Raw genomic sequence first — 25,267 nt, 5'->3', positions numbered from 1 at the left:
TGTTAATCTCACTTTGTAGCCATTATTTTGCTGATGTGCCATTAACCCTAAAATTGGCATTGATGCATGCATAAAACACACACACACACACACATGAATGGCTTAGCTCAGCAACCCATGTGACATTTGCCAATTGCTGGTGCTATTTTCTACTTAGACCTTGTACATGTAATAGGCATTTCCTTTCACTTTCAGTTTTCAGTTTTTGTTGTGGGTTTATTATAATTCCTCAGCACATGATATGCCTATACATGGTGGCCTGTATATTTGGTGGAGTAAGAACCTGGGAAGAACCACTTACCCATAGGAATCGACTGGCAAGCTTTCTCACATACCCACAATGTCAGTGGTCTGCAAAGGCAAGCACCTTAGACCACTTGGCCACCTGTGGCCCAGGTTTTATTTTTTTAATTTCTCCACATCTTTGAAGAGTATGTAATACAGTACTTTTTTTTCCTTCCTGCAAATGGCCAGACAATACCATTACTTTATTACAGCAACATTAAAATCTGGTGCTAAATTTGCTTATGATATGGTGGAGTACATAATTGCACCATACCTAAAGTCAGACATCAAATTCTGTAGAACATAAATTTTATAAATACATATATCCAGATTCAGTCTTACACATATTTCTAGACCAATCAGTTGTAATGTCGTAGGTATACATGTGCCTTTGTGGAATTTATTTTTTTGTTTATAGTTTCAGAGCTCACTCTGGTAGACATTTTATGGCTTCAGTTTTTCCTGAATAATATTTGGTTGACATTAGGTTGTGTTCGAAAAGATAATTAAATTTTTATCAGTCTGGTTTTCTCATTGCAGAGAAGTCCTCTTCTGGCCAAATGATCAACAGAGTTGCTTCCCTTTTGTTGTACTGCTACATTGTGTACCAGACCTGCACATTGTTCTCCCTAAAGCTGGACCTGGAATCCTACTCAGTTGAATCCAAAATTGGTAAGTGCAGTATTAGATTTAGGAAGTAATTAGGGCCCTGCTCAATAAAATTGGCAGAGCCTTAGAATAAGCATGTTTGGGTTGGCTATTCAGCAGTCCATTCAAGAGGCTGTCTCTCTGTCTGTGAATAATTTTGTTTCTTCAAGTTAATGGTTTTTTTAAAATATCTTTATGATAACATTAGATTTCCTGTCTTTTACATTATCAAGAATAATTCTGACACCAGATTGCCCATCCTGCTCACTTTTGGTTTACTTGGTTCTATCAAGTTTATTTTTTCAACCAGTTTTGGCATGCATTCTTTATTGACACAATCTCAGACAAGTTTAGTTTTCATGGAAGTACTTTAATAGCTATCCCCTGATTGCTTGACCATGTGACTTTACTTCCACATCATAACTTTGAAATGTTTCTTTTTTAATTTCAACCAAATTTGGTATCCACGAGTTCAGATTCCAGTTCCATGACGTTATTTACTGTCCCCTTATTGCCAGTCCTCCAATTTTGGTTTCTCCAGCATAACATTAATAATGATTGTGGGATTTTAACAAGCTTTGGCATGTTGCTTTTTTAGTGACAAGATTAATTTTCACTATTCCAATTCATGTATTGGCCCCTATTTGCCCATTTGCTTGATTTTTGTTTTGCAGTAATGCTTTATGAATAGTTCCTAGAGCCCCAGGATCTTTATTCTAATAACTTTGTTTCCTAACAAAGGTTTCTTTGTTTAAGGACCAGCCAGGAAAATTATGGTGAGGGGGGCCCTTTGCCATGCACCTGTCACTAACAGTTCTTGAAATCATTCTATGATTTATTCATATACTTTACATAATTTTGTATGATTTTATTTTATACACAAATATTATTTTTTATTTTTTTTTTCTGTTTTGTAAGTATAATATAAACAAAATAGCTTTTGTTATTGTTAAAATTTCTAATCAGTATTTTATTTAATTTTTTTAAGTTTGTGTTGATTTAGATTTTAAAAATTCAGGCTAGGTCTCTGATATGCCTATATTCTTGCTATTTATGTAGTTGGAACAAGCAAATGCAGTGAAGATTTTAATGAAAGGAAGTCCAGCATCACATTTCTCCACGATGTGGGAGTTCAACATATACTAAACTATAAGCCTAAGTTTAATGTCATTAATACCATAACTGTTGCTATTGCTTAACTGGTACTTTTCCAAGTGGAGAATATCCTGACAATATGATGAAAATTTGTCTTCCCATTAGGGTGAAACAGAAGATTCCAGAACACTGGATTGTCACTGAGACACCCCATAGACACATTGCCCGTGCATACTGTCTTTCCTTCTTTTTCAGGTTGCTTGACTGTAATGTCTACCTCGTTTGCATCAATGAAGATTTGCCTTCACTTTGTGGTTAGCAAACAAAATTATGTATTTTGTGTGCATATTTTTCATAAACATTTTGAATATCCCCATGATTGAGTTTTTTCTCTGTTAATTTAAGTTCTTTTGAGAGTTGTTGGCATTTGTTCCATAAGGCCTTGCAATTTATTCTTCTTTTTTTCTCCTTTAGTGATTATAATTTTTATACTTGGTACAACAGATCACACACCACTTCTAACCTTGGTGTCACATGCTCAGTTATCGAACACAGGTGTGTGCTTTTTTCTTCATTATGAGTTTTGGATAGCTTTCATTGACTTTTACAATTTTTATTAGCAATCATACCAACTTGTGATTTGCTAATTTACTAGTCCCCAGCTTTCATTTAAGTTTGACTGGATTATCTTGCATTTTTCTGTACTGTGCTTAGGATTGCTTCCTTTTTTGCAATTAAAATATGAAAATACCTAGGTAAGGTTATTTCTTCCTGAAATTATCATATTGACATAGACTTTGTTCATGCTTTAATTTGTGTTTACTTTTAGTCACATAACAAATCTTCTTTTCAGCATCCTTTTTAAGGAACAGTATCTACGTGGGGTGTGGGTAGGTGTGATCACAGTAATTCCCTCTGGGACACACATCCCACATGCCTGTCTTCTTTGTACAGGCTGTGAGAGGAGATAGTTGTGCTTTTTGTAGCCTATAATAAAATGAGGTCTGGGATCTTGCCAAACATAGACATACCAATAAAGCAAGGAAGAAGGTGCCTCGTCTTTAGAATTGTTGAGGTTCTCATTCCCTGAGTTAACCACTCCAATGGCCTAAATAGTTAGAGCATCTGCCTCAGATGTGGGAGGTCGAACCCCTGCCAAATCATACCAAAGACATAAAAATGGTACTAGCAGCTGCCTTGTTTGGCACTCAGTATTAAGAGGTTAGTGTTGGGACTGTTCATCCAGGTGTCAGGATCATGTGACTGGGTGGGATATGATGCTGCATGCTGCCTTAGTGCTAACATCACTATAAACTACCAAGCTGCAGACATCATAGTAATATGACTGAAAAATTGTTAAAGCTACAGAGACTCTTTGGGTTAGTGGACCCCCTCTCAAGGAGTTATAAATAGGTGCAGCACTGCTATCCCCTGACCAGTGAAGGTGGAGCAGCACCCTCTAATTGCCTACATCTTGGTGCAGGCTGAAAGTTGTGCCTCCCCCACACAGCCCTTGTAAGGTGGGAGCAGCACCCTTTAAGTCCCTGCAGCATGATTTTTCTCTGTTTTAAAGCGGAATTCCACTTTTCTCCTGACTTAAATCCGATTTTTCTTGATATCATCTCTGATCCAGTTTTTAAAAAACGGTCTGTTCGGACCTGTTTCGCAATGACCCTTGTAACGTAATTGTTCCATATATTAGTTAACCCATTACTCTCATAAAGAGTATTCTGATTGGTCAAAAGTTTAAATTCATCCAATGATTCTTCGTGTAATTGAAACTGATAGCATTGGAAAGAAGAAGCATGCTTGCATCAAAAAAAATGGCATCCCGAGTTGTTGAGAGAGACCATGACACAAAAAGTTTAAATAAAGGTTTTAAAAAATGTATGGAAATGGGAATGGCTGTAGCATCTACAAAAGAAGCTGCATACGAAACAAATGAAGCTCAGAAGACTTTTGGAAAAAACGTAATTAATTACTATAAGAAGAAAGATTTCTTGCATGAGAGAACAGATGTAGCTCTCTGTCAGAATATGCACACTGCATGTTGCCAATACAAGCACCAGCTTGAATGGAAAAAAGGCTCTCATTGAGTAAAAAATAAATGATTGCAAATTGAGCCAAAAAAGTCAGTCAAAAAGTAAAGCTAAACAAATCTTTGCCAAATCCACAAAAAGAGCTCGACTGGAATATCAACAGGTTGTGTCCTTTGGAGAAAAAGACAAGTGAATATATGGGATTATTTGTATATAGTTGATATACTTGCATGTTTATTTTACAGATTATTTATAAAAAGAGAGAAGTATATTATATTTGCTGCAAAATTTTAGAAATTAGTTTGACTTAATTACGATGTGAATACTGACATGGACATGAAATAACTTAAGCACCAGTATTATCGGAGAAAAATTCATGTGACAATAAATATTGTGAAATTATTCAAGTTGAAAAGTTTTGGTAAGTTTGCTAGTTTTCAAATGATTATTTTGTTATATATTATGATCATAAGTTGCACCAGAATTGGTTCTTTATGATTGTAAAATGCAGTTTTGGCCTTGACCCCTGGATTGGGGGTGCTGCCCCTCAACACCCCATTGGGGGTGGACCTCCAAACCCCCCTTTCAGATTTTCAGGATTTCTTTGCCGAGTACCAAAATCATGTCTGGACCCAGGGTCCCATTGGCAGCAATGGGATGTTGCCCCCCTCCCCCCTTCCCTGGTAAGAGAAGACCTCAGATCTGAGTATATCAGATCTGGCAAAGGGTCTTCCAACAAACCTGAGTTGCCTGACCAGTCCTTGCCCAGTGATCAGGCACCGGTCATTGCAGCTCCCATGGTATGGATAGGGATAAAACCAATACCCCGTCCCATGCTCTCTCCAGACTGCTGTTTCATCTCAGTGGGGACTGGGAATCAGTTTACATTCAGCAGATTATGAAAGGAGTCAGATTGGCATCCCCTATTCCCTATTACCCCTTTAAGTCCCTATGAGATGTGGGGCGTTTTGCCATTGGGAAGCGATTAGCTCTTTCCTACATGTAGCCTTGGCCACATGGTATTAAGGTTGTTACTGTAGGCCTGAAATGTCCTGTGAAGTTGGGTCAGAAAAGAGATAAGGGGATGGACCTTCTTACCCCAGATACTCTAGGCAGGTGGAGAGTTGTTCTCACCACCAACTGAATTCACTGCCAAGGACAGCCCATTAATTCTGTGAGAAGAGCAACATTGGGTGACACAGTCCTGCCTCCCAGAGAGAGAGAGAGATTGGGATGAGGACCTTTCTCTCATTGATGAGCACAAGTCTGATACAGAACAGACCAGTGTGGTATCACCCACCCTTCGCATCCCCCTCCCCCTCTCACCTGTGCAGGAAGAGAACTGGTCTTAACAGTAAAGCAGTAAACAAGGTTTACCAATTCTTTCCCATTTACCTGTTTCCCAAACCTTCAGGTTCTGATGACTCTAAAATTCTGTATAGTTTGGAAAAACTTTCTGGGACAAACTCTCTGCCAGATCTTGTGTTACTTCCTTACTCAGTTACAATTAAGGAGCTCTCTGAAAGGTTTAGCATGGGCCAAGACTTTAGAAAATGTAGGCAGTGGTCTCTAATCTCCTCTCCTCTGCTTCAAGCTACAAGGTTCATACCCATTCCTGACCCTCAAAACTGCCCACTTTGAATACTGAAGTGTGCATTACTACTGGGATGAAGGCTCACCTGCCAGTAAAACTCCAGAATCCACAGAGTAAAAAGACCAGGTCACTACTGACCATAACGTTGCATTCTGATCTCTTGTCAGTTGCTTCATTCAGCCTACTGAAAGAGGAATTCCTGTCGCCAATACCTCTTCATTGTTTGTTGAAGCAGTGGCAAAATCTTCTTGGCATGTGCTGGCCTTGTCCATGGCCTTGTCAGCTGAGCTTCTTCATCTCTGCAGTGATGTTGCACTAGACTCTTCCAAGGACTCGAGCACAATAAAAACTTGAAGTCTGCCCTCATGGTGAGACTCTATGGAAGGCTTGTCTTTGTCTTTTCTTAATTCTAGGAAAACAATTTGCCTGGTAGAACATCAATCAATTCCATATCTTGTCTTAATGGTGAATACCCGTAATGGAGAACAGTCTCAACCCAATAAAATTCCTTATGATTATGGAGAACTCCATAATGCAGTACAGAATCTCCATTGGGATATTCTAAAAATTATTCCTTTTTATTTAGTGGTAAAGACATGAAAAGAGAAACATAAGTACATTTTGAAATGTTGTATTACTCCACTCATCTTACCAGAACAGTTCATGGAATGGTTTGTTGTCTATCATCCAATGTCTTATGTCCAGCATTTAGAACAAGTTTGCTATTGTTACTCCTCTGTTATGACTATGGTTTGAAACTAAGTACACATAACAGAGAAACAAAACAAGTTTAGTAAAGTGAAACAGACAATTTATTTCCTTATTATACAAAGTGAACATTTAAAAGGAACTTACAATGTTGTGAATTATATCCCAAAATATGTTAAATGTTCACAACTTTAAAAGTATAGAATATTTTGATTGAATTCCAATAGTCTTGAATCTGCGGATGTGTCAATAGTTTTACTGTACCACAGTGATATAACCCAGAATGTCAATGAGTGAATCCTCATTAATCCCCCAGTAGTGTTTTAGTTCAAAAATTCAATGAGCACTTTGTAATTCCAGTGTATAATTTAAATAAATATTTCCTCTCAAATTATAAATGAACACACCTAAGGTTGATTCCACAGATTGTTATTAATACAGGAATGAATGATTGTTTACCTGGTTTCCTTTAAATATAAAGTGTCACATGCCCCATGACAACAAAATTCCATGAATGTTGGTCATTTTCAATGGAAAATTCCATCTAGCATCATCAAGAAATTTGTTCCTAAAAGATTCTAATGTCATAATTAAAGCTAGGTCCTGAACTCAAACATTATTTAAAAAATAACAATAGTCAGGTAAGCCAGAACCATATGCTCATTCATGGACAAAGGTCAAGCAGACAATATAAATTAAATATACATAACACGTTCTAAACTCTTTTGAGGATTGCAGTGAAACTATACAAACACAGTCATTCTAAGGTCTTGTTGGTTATAAATTAAACTGAAGTTGATTACATCCCATATAGCCGCCACAGCAGTTATCTTGAAAATATTGTTACTGATACTCCTCCAAAATGGATGGTCATATTGTGATGTAGTTTTAACTAAAGAACTTCTTCTATAATATCTAGTAGGTCCTAAATGAAATGGTGTCATTCTGACATCCATTATGGCAGCCATCTTCATAAGCTTGTTATTGCCACTCCTCCTGAATGGAAAGTGAAATTGATTTAGTTAAGAATCAATAAACTAAGTACACCAAGTAACAGAAAAGAGCAATAACCGAACAAGTTTGATAAAATTCAACAAATAATTTATTTCCCTAAAATAAAGTGAAAATGTAAATTAAATCCCAAATATTCCTTGTTCTATGACAAGTCCAGAAGTATAGAATATTCTGAATGAATTCCAGTGGTGTCCAGATGAATTCCAATATTGAATCTGCAGATCTATGAATAGCCTGGAATAAATGATGTGCTCAGTCTTGATGTATCACAATGATTTAATCCAAAATGTCTCTAAATGAATTAAGAATAATCTAAAATAGAGATTTTGTCCGAAATTATTTATGACCAATTTGTAATTCCAGTGAATAATTTAAATAAGCAAATCCTCTCAGATTAAAACTGAGTGCAACGGAAAGACTGATTCCACTTCTGATGTTAAGTTGGAATGAGTAATTCTAATCAGTGTATCCCCAAGGGGTGTAAAATTAAGGGTTAAAAAAAACATTTGGTGTCAGAATTGTGGGTCAAATAAAAAATGTGGGGGTCAAAAATATACTAACAAAGTTTCATCTCACCCATACTTTTTCAGCTCGAAATAGAATATTGCAACTTATACAACATTCTCTCTCTCTCTCTCTGTGTCTAAAAATACAGATAAACCAACATGCACAATTAACAAACAAAATGCATTGTCCACTCAAAGAATAATTTTGGGGCCCCGAGTGGCCGAGTGGTCTAAAGCGTTCGCCGTTACGGATCACTGCCATCTCACCTCTGTCTGCGCCGGTTCGAGTCTCAGATTCAGCCAATGTAGATATGTGAGAAAGCATGCCAGTAGCTTCTCGTGGGTCGGTGGTTCTTTCCGGGGTTTTCCCGGGTTCTTCCTCCACCATTAATACTGGCCGCCATATATGGCCTATCGTGTGCTGAAAAATGGCGTTAAACCCCACAACAACCAACAACCAAAGAATAATTTTATTGTTCATTTTTCTTTTAGTTTAAAGTCGTACTTTTAACAGTCTCCTTACAATCTTTTTGTAGCAATATTAGTGAGCAACACAATGCATATAAGCCAATACAAAAAGCCAATTAAATCTTTTTAACCAAATGGCAGTGAATTTACTGCCTGTCATAAAATGTGTACTATCATCGGTTCATTGTACTTTGTCCTAGAACACATTTATCCAAAAGTCAAAATGCTAATGATTACTCTTCTTTCTAATAAGTTACACTTGAACTTTAAGATCTTTCTTTTATTGCAGCAAGTTAAAAACCAACAAAATCTGCAATCCCCCCACACACACACACACACACACTTTTTAATCCAAATAACGCATTTACCTCAGTTTTCTGATTTCTTTGTTGTGAAAGAATGTCTTGGGTGATAATGTGTTCTCCAGATATGTTGTGGTGAACAAGGGCAGATTTTTAAAAATTCTTAAACGCTGTCACAAAAGGATTATTCACTTTTGTAGTCTTCACAATCATGCAGTCAGGATTCACACTAGTACTCCTAATGGATTCACACCAGTAAGCCTAATGGATGTGCCATATTCCAGTCAAGGGAATTATTTTCTCTGCTTTTCATTAAAGTTAGATCCACAGTTACTCTTTTGTGTTCTGCTTTTTTCACTCTCTTTGCTAATGATTCTTAGTCCAAACCGTTTTAATCTGGTGATCACTTTCTAGTGCAACAAGCATTGACTTTAAACATCTGGATGACATCTTGATGAGCTCGATGGAAATTGCATGAAAGCTTGCGAGATTAAGGAAATCTACTCCATCATAACATTGTCTGTGCTAGTCTGGTTCCCTGTTTCATATGCTCCCTGCTTTGCAATCCGCTATACAAATAGTGAGTGCAATGCAGGGAGCATACAAAGCAGGGAACCAGACTATGCCTATGCTCAAAGTATACATGATATTAAATAAATCCTGATTGATTTATACGAATCCTTTGCATCAAAAAAATGCATGGCAACAAAATGTGTGTGTAAATTTTCTCCAGTGTGTCCCTGAATAAAGGGAAACACTGTTTTGATATAAACAGTCTTAATGTAAAAACCCATGACACAATAAGAGGACCAGGATGAGGGATAAAAGTTCCTTTCTAGAACATTCTAAGTTGTCAACAAGACTAGGTTTTTTACTTAAATTTTAATAAAGAACTTGGCAAATGTCAAGTAGACCAGGAATTCCCGAGGGGAAAGCCGATGTCCTGAACTAAAATCCAAGTAAACATGTTTACCTACAAATGATAATGATCATAATTATAATCTACAGTCATAAACAAAAATTGTGTATTATGATGCCCAGACTCCTACCCTCAATTATGGAGGAAAAAAAAGTTGATCACACAATATAAATTAAACAACAAAATGGACTTTCAGTGGGTCATAAATGAAAAAGGTTCCTCATACATCCAGCATGGTTGCCATAGTGGCCAACTTGAACATTTTGCTATCGATACTCCTGAATAGATGGTGATATCAGCATGAGGTTTTCACTAAAAGACATTTTAAGGAAAATGGTGCACATCTAATGTCTAATCTGGCAACCATATTGAAAAGTTTGTTATTTTGGTCACTCATGAACAGAAAGTAGTATTGAAACACAGGTTTTCACTGGAGGACATGTAATGTACTGTTGGTCATAAATGAAAATGGTCCCACCTGGACATGCAGTATGGCTGCCAGTGACCATCTTGAAAATCCTGTTTTCACTACTTCAGAATGGTGGTTGTTCTTCTTCTAGGGTTTAACACCATATTTCAGCACAAGATAAACTATACATGGCGGCCAGTATAAATGGTGGAAGAAGAACCCTGGAAAACCCAGGGAAGAACCAACGACCCACGTACCCATGTTAGCCGAGCCTTTTACTCGAACCCACACAGACAGAGGTGAGATGGCAATGATCCGGAACAGTGAGCATTTTAGACCACTCGGCCACTCAGGGTCCCACTTCAGAATGGATGGTTATATCAGCATTGGGTTCTCAGTAAAACCTTTTTTGTAATGTCTAGTTGATCTTTAATGAAAATGGTGCCAATCAGATAACCAACATCATAGTCAAAGTGTTTAATTTGAAATTGTCATCACAGAAGAATATCAGAAATCATATCAACACTCAACAGTTAAAATTTAAAAAATGGTCTTAAATTCCTAGAAATTCATTTTGGACTGAAGAGTATCTGCCACTTCAAGGGACTCTTGTTTAAGCGATTATATGTTGTTGTATTACCAATCATCAAGAATAAACCATTTGTCTTATTGATTTCCCTCGTATTTATAAAATGTGAGTGGTCCTGGAGATGATGAAATTTCTTTACTGCATAAAAATATTAAAAGTATCCATGAAAAACTTTATTAATTGGGAAATTTAGCTGAAGATTTTGTCAATTATGCTATGGTGAAACTCTTTTAAATTCTATCATTTATATATTGATGGTTTAAAACTTGGGTCTTGTACAAGTATCCCTTACAACAAGTGATGTCACCTTGTACTGATGATGCTCTCTAGGGGAGTCATAAAGCATACAGTGTTGTAAGGGGTTTACTGACTCCGGTACATTTGCAGGAAATCTCACTTTATTGCTGGTCAGTGTACCTTATTATCATTAATCTTGTGCCGCTTATGGAGTTAAATTATGCAGTAATCCTTGACTATAATTCTGCTCAGAAAAGTTATGAATTGTACCATGTCTTTTAGTGTTCTCAGGAGATCACCTTATACTAGAGAAAATGTAGTGATCCCACATTATAATACTATTCATTGGATTTCTAAAAGCATATTTTGTTATAAGTGAAGTTGCCTTATACTAAGGTAGCTTCATGGTCATGACTACATTCACCAACCCCCCCCAAAAAAAAAATTAGGTCCATTACCATACCTGTTTTGTAAGAGGCTGAATGACCACAGCATTAACATTTCTATGTAGATGTCAACTAGAATTTTATCCACACATTAAATGCATACTGTACCAATTTTCAGCATTTACGGAGAAGGACCTGGAAAAGTTTCTTCATCTGACTGTGCCTGGTTCCATCTGGTTCGGTTTGATGTCCCTGGGATTTGAAATACTAGTGGCTATCATTAGGTATGTGCCAAAGACTTTTTATGTTACCCAGTGTCCTGATAGCTGTTTGTTTTACTCATATGTACAAATTATTTTAGAACAATTACTGATTTAATGAATATTTGAATTTTCTGATTTTCATGTCCAAATGTTAATCAAATGTTGTGGAATTTTCTCTTTCTTTTTAAAGTTCTGTCTGAACTTGTATATTTAAGTTGTTTTGAATATTTATAAACAGGTTTCCTTTATATTAGGGGAGAGGGAGATTGTTGACTCATTTTTAGCTCTTAGTGTCTATAACTGTAATTTCTTATAGGTTGTTTTTCATCTGTTGTCCATCCATCATCCATCTGATAGTACATGTATGTTATTGCTTCTCCTCAACTACATTGCCATAAAACTTTACATCTTCATCTTCCAATTAAGTGCTTGGCCGATATGGCAGGCTTAGTCTTTCTGTGGTGAACTATTTACATGCGTGAAGGAAGGCTCTTTGTACAAGTTAAAAACAGGTTAAAATAACACACAGTGTACATGCTAAGACATGGGGCCTACAGCGCCGATGTAGACCTTAAGGTTTCAATGGAAGGCGCTGTAATGGTTGTCACTTTCAAGCAATTCCAAAGATAGATGTCTGTGGGGAAGATTTAATTCCTGTATGTATCCACGGAACAGTATGGTGCCCTATATCTGTTGGCATGACCTGGTTGATGCTTCAGTGGGAATCAAGTACCCTGTTATTGGTATTTCATTCAGTTGGTTAAAGATCCAGTATATCATGATAACCTTGTTCTCCCCAATGAAGGTCTTTCAGCATGGTTGTGATGCTACTTGTTCGTCGATAGGCACTGTGGCCAAATCTTTCTGCCCTTTTCTGGACTCTTTCTAGTTTGGCTGCATTGGTTTTGGAGAATGGGTCCCATACTGTAGAAGCATATTCGAGCTTTGGGCGTATGAGCATCTTGTAGCAGCAAGACATGATGTGTTTTGGGTAGGATGACGGGTTTCTTCGCAGAAAAGATGTCATCTGATGGGCTATTTATTAATGCACACATTCTTCCCAAGGTCTCGTTGGTACTGAATGAAAATGGTGCCACTCAAACATCCAGTGTAGACACCACAGCAGCCATACATGTTTTATCTACCCATGCGTCGTGCGTCAAATATGCAGACTTTTACAATTCGAAGCACAAAATTGTCACCAGTATGTAAATTGACCCATCCCAATGTTATGTCTTGCTGATTAACAAAAAACAAATGTTCGTTCTAAAAATCATCGCTGGTACATAAATTGACGCACCCCAATATTATGTTTCGCTGATTAACACAAAATTAAGGTTTGGTCTAACTACTTTAATGGCTAAATTACAATTCTCCCAAACAGGCAAAACACACGCACATCAGTTTCTTACGCTGATGTTATCATAATACACGGGGTTTCAACTGAGTATGGAGCCTGGAACTGACCTTAGGCGACCTGTAACTGTCACATCACTTGTAGCAACAGGATGTTAGAGTTGTATAATCACCATACCCAAGAAAGAGGTGGAAAATAAACACATGATTTTAAAGTGATTCTCACGAGAAACTTATTTTTGCGCACCATTGTCATGGAATGAAGCAGCAATTTCCCATTCGCTCAGTTGTATGCCTTGCATTGTTCAAAGATTCTGTCAGCGTTTGACTGAAAATGGCATCAGAGACAACAAAATTAAAATAGATCCGAAACAAATGAAACATTCTTTTGTACTGTATTTATGATAATAGTATTGTTATTGTACCAGTGGAACCTTCATTATCCAAAGATGAGGTAACGGTTAATCGTAAGATTAAACATATTTTGTGCAGCAACAGTTGAAAACACATTTTTTTAAAAAGTTTAGTCGGTGAAGAATGTGACATTGAAGACACCTGTATGTTTTGCCATATATGTACAAAGGCTTAAAAAACTCCATGACCAAATGTGCAAAAAATAATAACTTTCAGAACAGTACACTGGCAAGGCATGCTGGGTTGTCATATACAAACTGCTGATTGAAGGTCCACAACACCAGGCAGATTTGAATGCAGGTTTACAAAAACACTCTTCCAAACAAGACATATCAATGAAAGTGCTGCTTAAGTGTGTACATTGGCTGAGTGTAGAAGACATCCCTTTTTAAAAATACAAATATCTTCTTAATTTAATACATGACTTGGTGACTGAAGAAATTGATGCCATTGACATTTTAAAGAATTCTTTCAATCAGTATGACTCGGCTACTACTGGTTCAGAGTTACTGGAGAGCCTATCAAACATTGTTGAGGATAGTCTTATATTTGACTTGCAAAATGTGTCATTTGTGACAGCAATGCCAGATGAAAGCACTGATATAGCCAACAATAAACGCCTTGTCATATCTGCTCAGATTATTTCTCATGACATGATACCATCAACAAGATTTTTAACAAATATAGAATGTTAAGATGCTTCTGGCAGGGGAATTGCCTTATTTGCTTAAGTCATATTAGATAATTAATATCTTCATTGTGTATTTAAACAATATAATTATTTTTTCAAAATGACTGAAAACTGGTCATCTGCTGGAATAAGACTCATAGGTTTGGATTTTGACTCGCTGTTTTTTGCCTTGATGAGTCCAGTGACTTGCATGAAACCATTTGGAGATAAAACACTGAGCGATCTTGAAAATCTTGTCACTACCCTTCCTGAATGGATGGCTATATCAACATGTGATTTTCACTAAAAGACTTGTTTTAATGTGTAGTTGGTCTTAAATAAAAATGGTGGTGATTTGAAATCCAATATGGCCACCAGGATGGCAGCCAAGCTGAAAATCTTGTCCCTATTCTTCCTAAATGGAAAGGCAAATTAATCTTGGGTTTTCACCAGAAGATTTCCTATGATGTCTATTTGATCCTAATTGAAAGAAGGAGCCCTGGGTGGGTGAGTGGTCTAAGACATTTCCCTTTATAGATCAAATATATCAAATCTTTTGTCCTTGTTTATTTGAGTCTTAGTTCATACAGTGTGGACATGTGATAAAGCTTGCCAGTAGATTCCCATGGGTCTGTGTGATGCTTTCCATGTTCTTCCTCCTCCAGATAAGCTGGTCACCATGTATAGCCCATAATATGCTGAAAAATGGCATTAAAACCAACAAAACCAAACCTAAATGAAAATGGTTCTGCTGGTGCTGGCACATTCAGTATGGCTACCACTGTTGAGAATCTTATTATCACTACTTCTCTTGACTGGATCATATCCTCTTGGAGTTTTCACTAAAATACTTATTGTGTATAGTTGGTCCTAAATAAAAATGGTGCAACTCTGACATCCAATGTGACCAGTATGATGTCCCTCTTCAAGCTGCTTCTTCTGAAGTAATCATATCAGTATGGGGTTTTGATATCTAGTATCTCATAAATGAAAATCATGTAGATGTGAGCTCCAATGTTGCCATCACAATGGCATCTGGAAAATCTTAACTGCTACTTCTCCTAGATGACAGAGATATCAACATGTGTCTTTTCAGCAGAAGACTGCTTATGATGCCTGGTTGGTCCTAAATGGAAATGGTATGCATCTGATGTCCAATATGACCATCATAGCCATCTTGACTATTGCTACTTCTCCAAAATGGAAAGTTCTTTAAACATGGTGGTTTTCACCAAAAGACTTCTTACAGTGTCTTGTTAGAAGAAATGTAAATGGTGCTAATCTGACATTTAATATGGCTACCATCATGGCCATCTTGCAAATCTAATTATTATCGCTCTTCCTCTTAAATGGAAAGTCATTTTAACATGGGGGTTTACATCAGAAGAAACCATATGGTGTCTAATTGGTCCTAAATAAAAATGATGCAAATTAGCCCTCAGTTTTTCCACCGTGGTAGCCATCTTGGTAATCTGATAAATGGATATTTATATCAACAAGGGGTTTTCACCTGCAGTCTTCTTATGATACCTAGGTCCTAAACGAAACTGGTACCAATCATACATCCAATATGGCTGCCTTCATGGCAGTCTTGCAAATCTTCTTGTCGCTACTCCTCCTGTATTGATGATTATATTGACATGGGGCTTTCACCAAAAGACTTCTAATGATGTCTACTAAATGAAACTGGTACCAGTCTGACATCCCATGACAACAGATTATCAAAGATGGTTTAAATACTCAGCATTTTAAAGAGAGAAATGATCTTTATGGAAATTCTTTTCACCCAGAACATCAATTACTTAGAGGGACTCTTGTTTTAGTTCATATTGAATTTTGAAAAAACTGACTGAACCAGTTTGATGAGCAAAGAAAATGAAATGTCACTTACACAAATGCATCATTTGTCAAATTTTTTTTCATTTTACATGTCAGCATAACATTTTGGTCACAATACAGTGAGTATGAAACATACATTTTCTAAAGATGAATGCTGTAATCATGTACATTATATTATGGAAAATCTTAATGGAACACTTCGTTGCTTAACTTGGCCATATAATATTCAGTTGCTCTGATAAATAGTCATAGTAAAAACAAATGAATTGGAGGGTTTAATCGGCTGATCAGGTATTCATTGCTGTCCAGCTTTTGCAACCTCCTAGATTGAAGACTTGGATCTGTCCAGGGCATTTGTTTTTGTAATTGATGTAAATCATACGATTTTCATGACATGTCATGCTTTTGGATACATGATCATTTTGCTACTTTTATTGTTGTTGTTGTTGTTGTAGGATTTACCACCATTTTTCAGCAAAAGATAAGCTATACATGGCGGCCAATATAAATGGTGGAGGAAGAACCCAAGAAAACCCCAGAAAGAACCACCAATCCACAAGAAGCTGCTGGCAAGCTTTCTCACATACCTACAGTGGCCGAATGCTACTTTTATGTGAAATGAAATATTTATCAAAGAGCAAATAAATTAAAATTATTGTATTCTTTTGTTACCTGCGGCCACACAGGAGCTGCTGTTATAATCTAGGATTGTTGTTTTTGTTGTTGCTAATGATAATAATTCTTGAACTTAATTTACTTAATTTTTCAATAAAATGTGAAAACATGATCATTCAATCCTGCAAGTACAGGTGATCTAAGTAAAGACTCTAGACAACTTGATCACACATGGAAAATTTGGATTCTGCAAATATACGACCACTCGGTTAAACATGAAAAATATGGTACTGTTTAGATAAAGGCTCAAGACAACTAAGTCACACAGAGTCAATTTAGTACTAGTTAAACCCACTTGAACACTTTGTCAAACATGATAAATTTGGAACTGATGTGGTAAAACAGCTATACTCCTCAGTCACACATGGTAAAATTGATACAGTTAAGTAAATCACTCCATGCCAATCAATTATAAGTGGATCAATTTTATATACATGGATATGATTAGATTATTTATGTAAACCCATTAGACCACTGAGTCACACATGGAAAATTGGTTTAATTTGATACTCTTTAAGTAAATCTTCTTTGCAACTCTGTCACACATCAAAAATGTTGTTGATGATTAGATAATTATAACTAAAGTCCATGTCATGTCTACTTTTTCAACATTTCTTAACTGGGAATTGTTGCCTAGCTCTCTTTACGCTTTTCTTTTAAAGTACTGACATGCACAAGTAAATAGAATTCGAAAACTGCAGTTTAAAATCACATTAGAAAATAAAAAGTATATACCATGATGCCTATTAATAGTGTACAATCCAGGACTCTCTTTTTGTAGGTACAATACTTCAAAGTTGCTTAGCCCAACTAGTTTTTGCGCGTGTGTTTCTGACTTTCCATAAAAGTGGAGGGTTTAATCGGCTGATCAGGTATTCATTGCTGTCCAGCTTTTGCAACCTCCTAGATTGAAGACTTGGATCTGTCCAGGGCATTTGTTTTTGTAATTGATGTAAATTATACCATTTTCATATCATGTCATGCCTTTGGATACATGGTCAATTTTGCTACTGTTATGTTTAAAGATATTGTATTCTTTTGTTACCTGCAGCCATGCAAGACTGCTTTTATAATTTCGGATTGTTGTTATTGTTGTTGCTGATGATAATAATTCTTGAACTTAATTTTTCAGTAACATGTGGATGAAAACATGATCATTCAATCCTGCAAGTACAGGTGATCTAAGTAAACTCTCTAGACAACTCGATCACACATGGAAAATTTGGATCTGCAAATATACGACCACTCGGTTAAACATGAAAAATATGGTACTGTTTAGATAAAGGCTCAAGACAACTAAGTCACACAGGGTCAATTTAGTACTAGTTAAACCCACTTGAACACTTTGTCACACATGATAAATTTGGAACTGATGTGGTAAACCAGCTATACTCCTCAGTCACACATGGTAAAATTGATACAGTTAGGTAAATCACTCCATGCCAATCAATCATAAATGGGTAAATTTTATATACATGGATATGATTAGATTATTTATGTAAACCCATTAGACCACTGAGTCACACATGGAAAATTGGTTTAATTTGATACTCTTTAAGTAAATCCTCTTTACAACTCTGTCACATGTCAAAAATGTTGGTGATGATTAGATAATTATAACTAAAGTGCATGTCACGTCTACATTTTCAACATTTCTTTACTGGGAATTGTTGCCTAGCCATCTTTACGTTTTTGTTTTAAAGTACTGACATGCACAGGTAAATAAAATTGGAATACTGCAGTTTAAAATCACATTAGAAAATAAAAAATATATACCATGATGCCTATTAATAGTGTACAATCCAGGACTCTCTTTTTGTTATCAACAGATGTCATCTATTTCAGAACTGTTGTATGGTAAAAATACAAAACATTAGTATGAATAATTCTCCATTATGGAACATTGTCCATTAAAATCAGGTGATTATTAGTGTTGTAGACTGTCTAGAGCATAATTCTGTCTACTCATTTTGATAAGACGATTAAGAACAAAATAAGGCTATCCTTAAAGATTTTTAGCTGGCTTTGTCCTGATAATAGAAGTTGAAGTAGTTAGGACCAGTAGGAAGTTACGCTTAGGGCTTTTTTTTTGTGTTTGTTTACCTTGTAAGCCCAAGCAAAGCTTATCATATGGCCTTTTGTTGTGTCCATCATCCATCATGCGCCATTAGTATTTTGATTAAGTTTGAATGCAAGTGAGATCCATGCATTTTAACACATTAACCCATAGCAACGACTTTACGGGACAGGAGGTAGTAGCCTACTGCCGAGATCTGTAGCGTCATGGTCATGCATGATACACTAACGTGAATGGTATTATAGAAAGGTGGACAGATGTAGCTCTACAGTGATACCAAATAATCTGGAATATCTAGTTGCACTACAAAATATACATTGAAAAACCTCATTTTTTGGACCCGACTTTTTCTTCCCACAAAATTCACCCCGGTCGGATTCCCATTTTGTGTCTGGATTTTAGACTTTTTGGTCTCAGATCTAAGGCAGACCAGTATCAACTGCAAACAGACAGATGAGCCTTTGCAAAAAGTAGGATAAGATGGGCATTTGGAATAAAGAGTGGTCTCCATATGAAAATAAAATGGCTCCGTTTAGCCACAAAAAAAACAAAAAGAAATCCCAACTTTTACCCTTCTGCTCATGCGCGAGTCAAATAGCCAACGAAAAACAATGTTTCTAACACAACTAGGCAGTATGTTATTGAAAGATGACCGGGGATTTGGTGTTTTCGAGTCTAGTCCGAAATAGCTTTCAAAATGTTTCCTACTTGATTTTCAGGCAAAAATGGCAAAAACCTCCAGGGGTTAATGTGTTAATGAAGTGATCTTGCATCTAGCTTGTACAGTTTGTTACCACTTTGGAGACCATACATCTGATTCAATTTTGATAAGACTTGGGACTTCTGGATAGATGTTCAAGATCTCAGACAAGTTTAATTATGAGCAAGAGATACATGTTAATGAGATGATCTTTGCATCTGATTAGTTGAGCTTGTTACCATTCTAGAAACCAAATTTCTGATCAGATTTTGATGATGCGAGGAATATATGCTTATATCATCAAGATCTTGGTCATATTTAGTAATGACTGAGATCCACATATAATGATGTTCTTGCATCTGATTGGATGAAAATGTTAGCACTCTGGGGAGGCTGTATTTCTGATATGATTTTGAGTAAACTTTGTAAATGGACTTAAATCAACCAGGTCATTGATGGGCACAATTATGAGCAAGATAAGCTTGTACTTTTGAGGTGATATTGCATTGGATTTGCTGAGCATGTCTGTACGTTTGTGACTATTTCTGATCCTATTTGTATCAGACTTAATAAGCAGACTTTTATCATAAATGCATCTAGTGAGTTTTATTATGAGCAAATTCAGCACATATCAATTGAGATTCATGGAATAAAAGAAGGTGTTTATATATTCTATGTAATCATTTTGCTTTCTTGCTTAAATACCTTTATAATCTCACCAAGGAAAGTTAGGAAGTAGCCCTTAATGTTGACTTTTCAGAATCAGTTTTAAGTTGTACAGAGTTCATCCCCTTGCAGTGTGGTACAGATAAGTTAATATATGTTTTTAAAATATAAAATACAGGATTTATAAATTGCAATTCAAGAATTTATGAAAATGGACAAAATAATGCACATTAAGCAATACAATTATTTCATTTTAAATTATATGTAAAGAGAAAGTATAAAATAAGCAGACAAAATAATTTCCTATCAATTAAATTTGTGAAATTAAAAAAGTTATACATGTAATTAATCATTACAATTAAAGAAATGGAGCAGTTTTCATTATATATACAAATATAGGGATAGAGAAAGGACCAGGCAGATGTGTATAATGAAAGTGTCACTAAAAAATAGAAAGACAAAAGGTTTTGTAGGCACAATACTTCAGAGTTGCTTAGCCCAACTAGTTTTTGAGCATGTGTTTCTGACTTTTTATAAAAGTGGAGGGTTTAATCGGCTGATCAGGTATTCATTGCTGTCCAGCTTTTGCAACCTCCTAGATTGAAGACTTGGATCTGTCCAGGGCATTTGTTTTTGTAATTGATGTAAATTATACCATTTTCATATCATGTCATGCTTTGGATACATGTTCAATTTTGCTACTGTTATGTTTCAAGTTATTGTATTCTTTTGTTACCTGCAGCCATGCAGGACTGCTATTATAATTTCGGATTGTTGTTTTTGTTGTTGCTGATGATAATAATTCTTGAACTTAATTTTTCAATAAGATGTGGATGAAAACATGATAATTCAATCCTGCAAGTACAGGTGATCTAAGTAAACACTCTAGACAGCTCGATCACAGATTGAAAATTTGGATTCCTCAAATATACGACCACTCGGTTAAACATGAAAAATATGGTACTGTTTAGATAAAGGCTCAAGACAACTAAGTCACACAGGGTCAATTTAGTACTAGTTAAACCCACTTGAACACTTTGTCACACATGATAAATTTGGAACTGATGTGGTAAACCAGCTATACTCCTCAGTCACACATGGTAAAATTGATACAGTTAGGTAAATCACTCCATGCCAATCAATTATAAGTGGATCAATTTTATATACACGGATATGATCAGATAATTTATGTAAACCCTTTAGACCACTGAGTCACACATGGAAAATTGGTTTAATTTGATACTCTTTAAGTAAATCCTCTTTACAACTCTGTCACACATCAAAAATGTTGGTGATGATTAGATAATTTTATCGACCACTAAAGTGCATGTCACATCTACTTTTTCAACATTGCTTGACTGGGAATTGTTGCCTAGCCATCTTTACGTTTTTGTTTTAAAGTACTTACTTGCACAGGTAAATGAAATTGGAAAACTGCAGTTTAAAATCACATTAGAAAATAAAAAATATATACCATGATGCCTATTAATAGTGTACAATCCAGGACTCTCTTTTTGTTATCAACAGAGATCATCTATTTTAGAACTGATGTATGGTACAAATATAAAACATTAACATGAATAATTCTCCATTATGGAACATTATCCATCAAAATCAGGTGATTATTAGTGTTGTAGACTGTCAAGAGCATAATTCTGTCTACTCATTTCAATAAGACGGATAAGAACAAAATAAGGCTATCCTTAAAGATTTTTAGCTGGCTTTGTCCTGATAACAGAAGTTTAAGTAGTTAGGACCAGTTGGAAGTTAGGCTTAAGGCTTTTTTTTGTGTTTGTTTACCTCGTAAGCCCAAGCAAAGCTTATCATATGGCCTTTTGTTGTGTCCGTCATCGATCATGCGTCATCAGTATTTTGATTAAGTTTGAATGCAAGTGAGATCCATGCATTTTAATGAGGTGATCTTGCATCTAGCTGGTACAGTTTGTTACCACTTTGGAGACCATATAGCTGATCCAATTTTGATAAGACTTGGTTCTTCTGGATAGACGTTCAAGATCTCAGACAAGTTTAATAATGAGAAAGAGATACATATTAATGAGATGATCTTTGCATCTGATTAGTTGAGCTTGTTACCATTCTAGAAACCAAATTTCTGATCTGATTTTGATGATGTGAGGAATATATGCTTATATCATCAAGATCTTGGTCATATTTAGTAATGACTGAGATCCACATATAATAATGAGATGTTCATGCATCTGATTGGATGAAAATGTTAGCACTCTGGGGAGGCTGTATTTCTGATATGATTTTGAGTAAACTTTGTAAATGGACTTAAATCAACCAGGTCATTGATGGGCACAATTATGAGCAAGATAAGCTTGTACTTTTGAGGTGATATTGCATTGGATTTGCTGAGCATGTCTGTACGTTTGTGACTATTTCTGATCCTATTTGTATCAGACTTAATAAGCAGACTTTTATCATAAATGCATCTAGTGAGTTTTATTATGAGCAAATTCAGCACATATCAATTGAGATTCATGGAATAAAAGAAGGTGTTAATTCATATATTCTATGTAATCATTTTGCTTTCTTGATTAATTACCTTTATACTCTCACCAAGGAAAGTTAGGAAGTAGCCCTTAATGTTGACTTTTGAGAATCAGTTTTAAGTTGTACAGAGTTTATCCCCTTGCAGTGTGGTACAGATAAGTAAATATTTTTTAAATATAAAATACAGGATTTTTAAATTACAATTCAAGAATTTATGAAATAGACAAAATAATACACATTAAGCAGTACAGTTATTTATTTTTAAATTATATGTAAAGAGAAAGTATAAAATAAGCAGACAAAATAATTTCCTATCAATTAAATTTGTGAAATTAAAAAAGTTACACCTGTAATTAATCATCACAATTAAAGAAATGGAGCAGTTTTCATTATATATACAAATATAGGGATAGAGAAAGGACCAGGCATATGTGTATAATGAAAGTGCCACTAAAAATAGAAAGACAAAAGGTTTTGTAGGCACAATACTTTAAAAAGTTGCTTAGCCCAACTAGTTTTTGCGCGTGTGTTTCTGACTTTCCATAAAAGTGGAGGGTTTAATCGGCTGATCAGGTATTCATTGCTGTCCAGCTTTTGCAACCTCCTAGATTGAAGACTTAGGTCTGTCCAGGGCATTTGTTTTTGTAATTTATGTAAATTATACCATTTTCGTATCATGTCATGCCTTTGGATACATGGTCTATTTTGCTACTTTTATGTTTAAAGTTATTGTATTCTTTTGTTACCTGCAGCCATGCAGGACTGCTATTATAATTTCGGATTGTTGTTTTTGTTGTTGCTGATGATAATAATTATTGAACTTAATTTTTCAGTAACATGTGGATGAAAACATGATCATTCAATCCTGCAAGTACAGGTGATCTAAGTAAACACTTTAGACAACTCGATCACAGATGGAAAATTTGGATCTGCAAATATACAACCACTCAGTTAAACATGAAAATATGGTACTGTTTAGATAAAGGCTCAAGACAACTAAGTCACACAGGGTCAATTTAGTACTAGTTAAACCCACTTGACCACTTTGTCACTCATGATAAATTTGGAACTGTTGTTGTAAACCAGCTATACTCCTCAGTCACACATGGTAAAATTGATACAGTTAGGTAAATCACTCCATGTCAATCAATCATAAATGGGTAAATTTTATATACATGGATATGATTAGATTATTTATGTAAACCCATTAGACCACTGAGTCACACATGGAAAAGTTGGTTTAATTTGATATTCTTTAAGTAAATCCTCTTTACAACTTTGTCACACGTCAAAAATGTTGGTGATGATCAGATAATTATAACTAAAGTGCATGTCACGTCTACTTTTTCAACATTTCTTAACTGGGAATTGTTGCCTAGCCCTCTTTATGCTTTTCTTTTAAAGTACTGACATGCACAAGTAAATAGAATTGGAAAACTGCAGTTTAAAATCACATTAGAAAATAAAAAATATATACCATGATGCCTATTAATAGTGTACAATCCAGGACTCACTTTTGTTATCAACAGAGATCATCTATTTTAGAACTGATGTATGGTACAAATATAAAACATTAACAAACAAAATCAGGTGATTATTAGTGTTGTAGACAGTCAAGAGCATAATTCTGTCTACTCATTTCAATAAGACGGATAAGAACAAAATAAGGCTATCCTTAAAGATTTTTAGCTGGCTTTGTCCTGATAACAGAAGTTGAAGTAGTTAGGACCAGTAGTAAGTTAGGCTTGGTTTTTTTTTTTGTGTTTGTTTATCTCGTAAGCCCAAGCATGTTTATCATATGGCCTTTTGTTGTATCCGTCATCCATCATCCGTCATCAGTATTTTGGACAAGTTTGAATGCAAGTGAGATCCATGCATTTTAATGAGGTGATCTTGCATCTAGCTTGTACAGTTTGTTACCACTTTGGAGACCATATATCTGATTCAATTTTGATAAGACTTGGGACTTCTGGATAGATGTTCAAGATCTCAGACAAGTTTAATAATGAGCAAGAGATACATGTTAATGAGATGATCTTTGCATCTGATTAGTTGAGCTTGTTACCATTCTAGAAACCAAATTTCTGATCTGATTTTGATGATGCGAGGAATATATGCTTATATCATCAAGATCTTGGTCATATTTAGTAATGACTGAGATCCACATATAATGATGTTCTTGCATCTGATTGGATGAAAATGTTAGCACTCTGGGGAGGCTGTATTTCTGATATGATTTTGAGTAAACTTTGTAAATGGACTTAAATCTACCAGATCAATGATGGGCACAATTATGAGCAAGATAAATTTTTACTTTTGAGGTGATATTGCATTGGATTTGCTGAGCATGTCTGTACATTTGTGACTATTTCTGATCCTATTTTTATCAGGCTTAATAAACAGACTTTTATCATAAATGCATCTAGTGAGTTTTATTATAAGCAAATTCTGCACATATTAATTGAGATTCATGGAATAAAAGAAGGTGTTAATTCATATATTCTATGTAATCATTTTGCTTTCATGTTTAAATACCTTTATAATTTCACCAAGGAATGTTAGGAAGCAGCCCTTAATGTTGACTTTTGAGAATCACTTTTAAGTTGTACAGAGTTCATCCCCTTGCATTGTGGTACAAATAAGTTAATATTTTTTTTAAAATATAAAATACAGATTTTTAAATTGCAATTCAACAATTTATGAAAATGGACAAAATAATACACATTAAGCAATACAATTATTTAATTTTAAATTAGATGTAAAGAGAAAGTATAAAATAAGCAGATTAAATCATTTCCTGTCAATTAAATTTGTGATTAAGAAAGTTATAATTAATCATCACAATTAAAGAAGTGGAGGAGCAGTTTTCATTATATATGCAAATGTAGGGA

At 35.4% G+C, this 25,267-nt stretch overlaps 1 protein-coding gene across 2 annotated transcripts in view; it reads left to right on the top strand.

Annotated features, from left to right (window-relative positions):
- The window catches only part of LOC149787798 (lipase maturation factor 2-like), a 151,935-nt gene that overhangs the window by 89,049 nt on the left and 37,619 nt on the right, over nucleotides 1-25,267 (top strand). For both annotated transcript variants that reach the window (XM_089974009.1, XM_089974008.1), the window contains exons 9-10: nucleotides 826-957; nucleotides 11,378-11,483. In XM_089974009.1, the coding sequence (XP_089830135.1) occupies nucleotides 826-957; nucleotides 11,378-11,483 (238 nt within the window). The remainder of the gene's footprint in view (nucleotides 1-825; nucleotides 958-11,377; nucleotides 11,484-25,267) is intronic.

Source organism: Sinohyriopsis cumingii, chromosome 11, assembly GCF_028554795.1.
Source record: "Sinohyriopsis cumingii isolate HCF-2022 chromosome 11, ASM2855479v2, whole genome shotgun sequence".
NCBI classification, from domain to species: domain Eukaryota; kingdom Metazoa; phylum Mollusca; class Bivalvia; order Unionida; family Unionidae; genus Sinohyriopsis; species Sinohyriopsis cumingii.
This window is presented reverse-complemented; position numbering and strand designations above follow the sequence as displayed.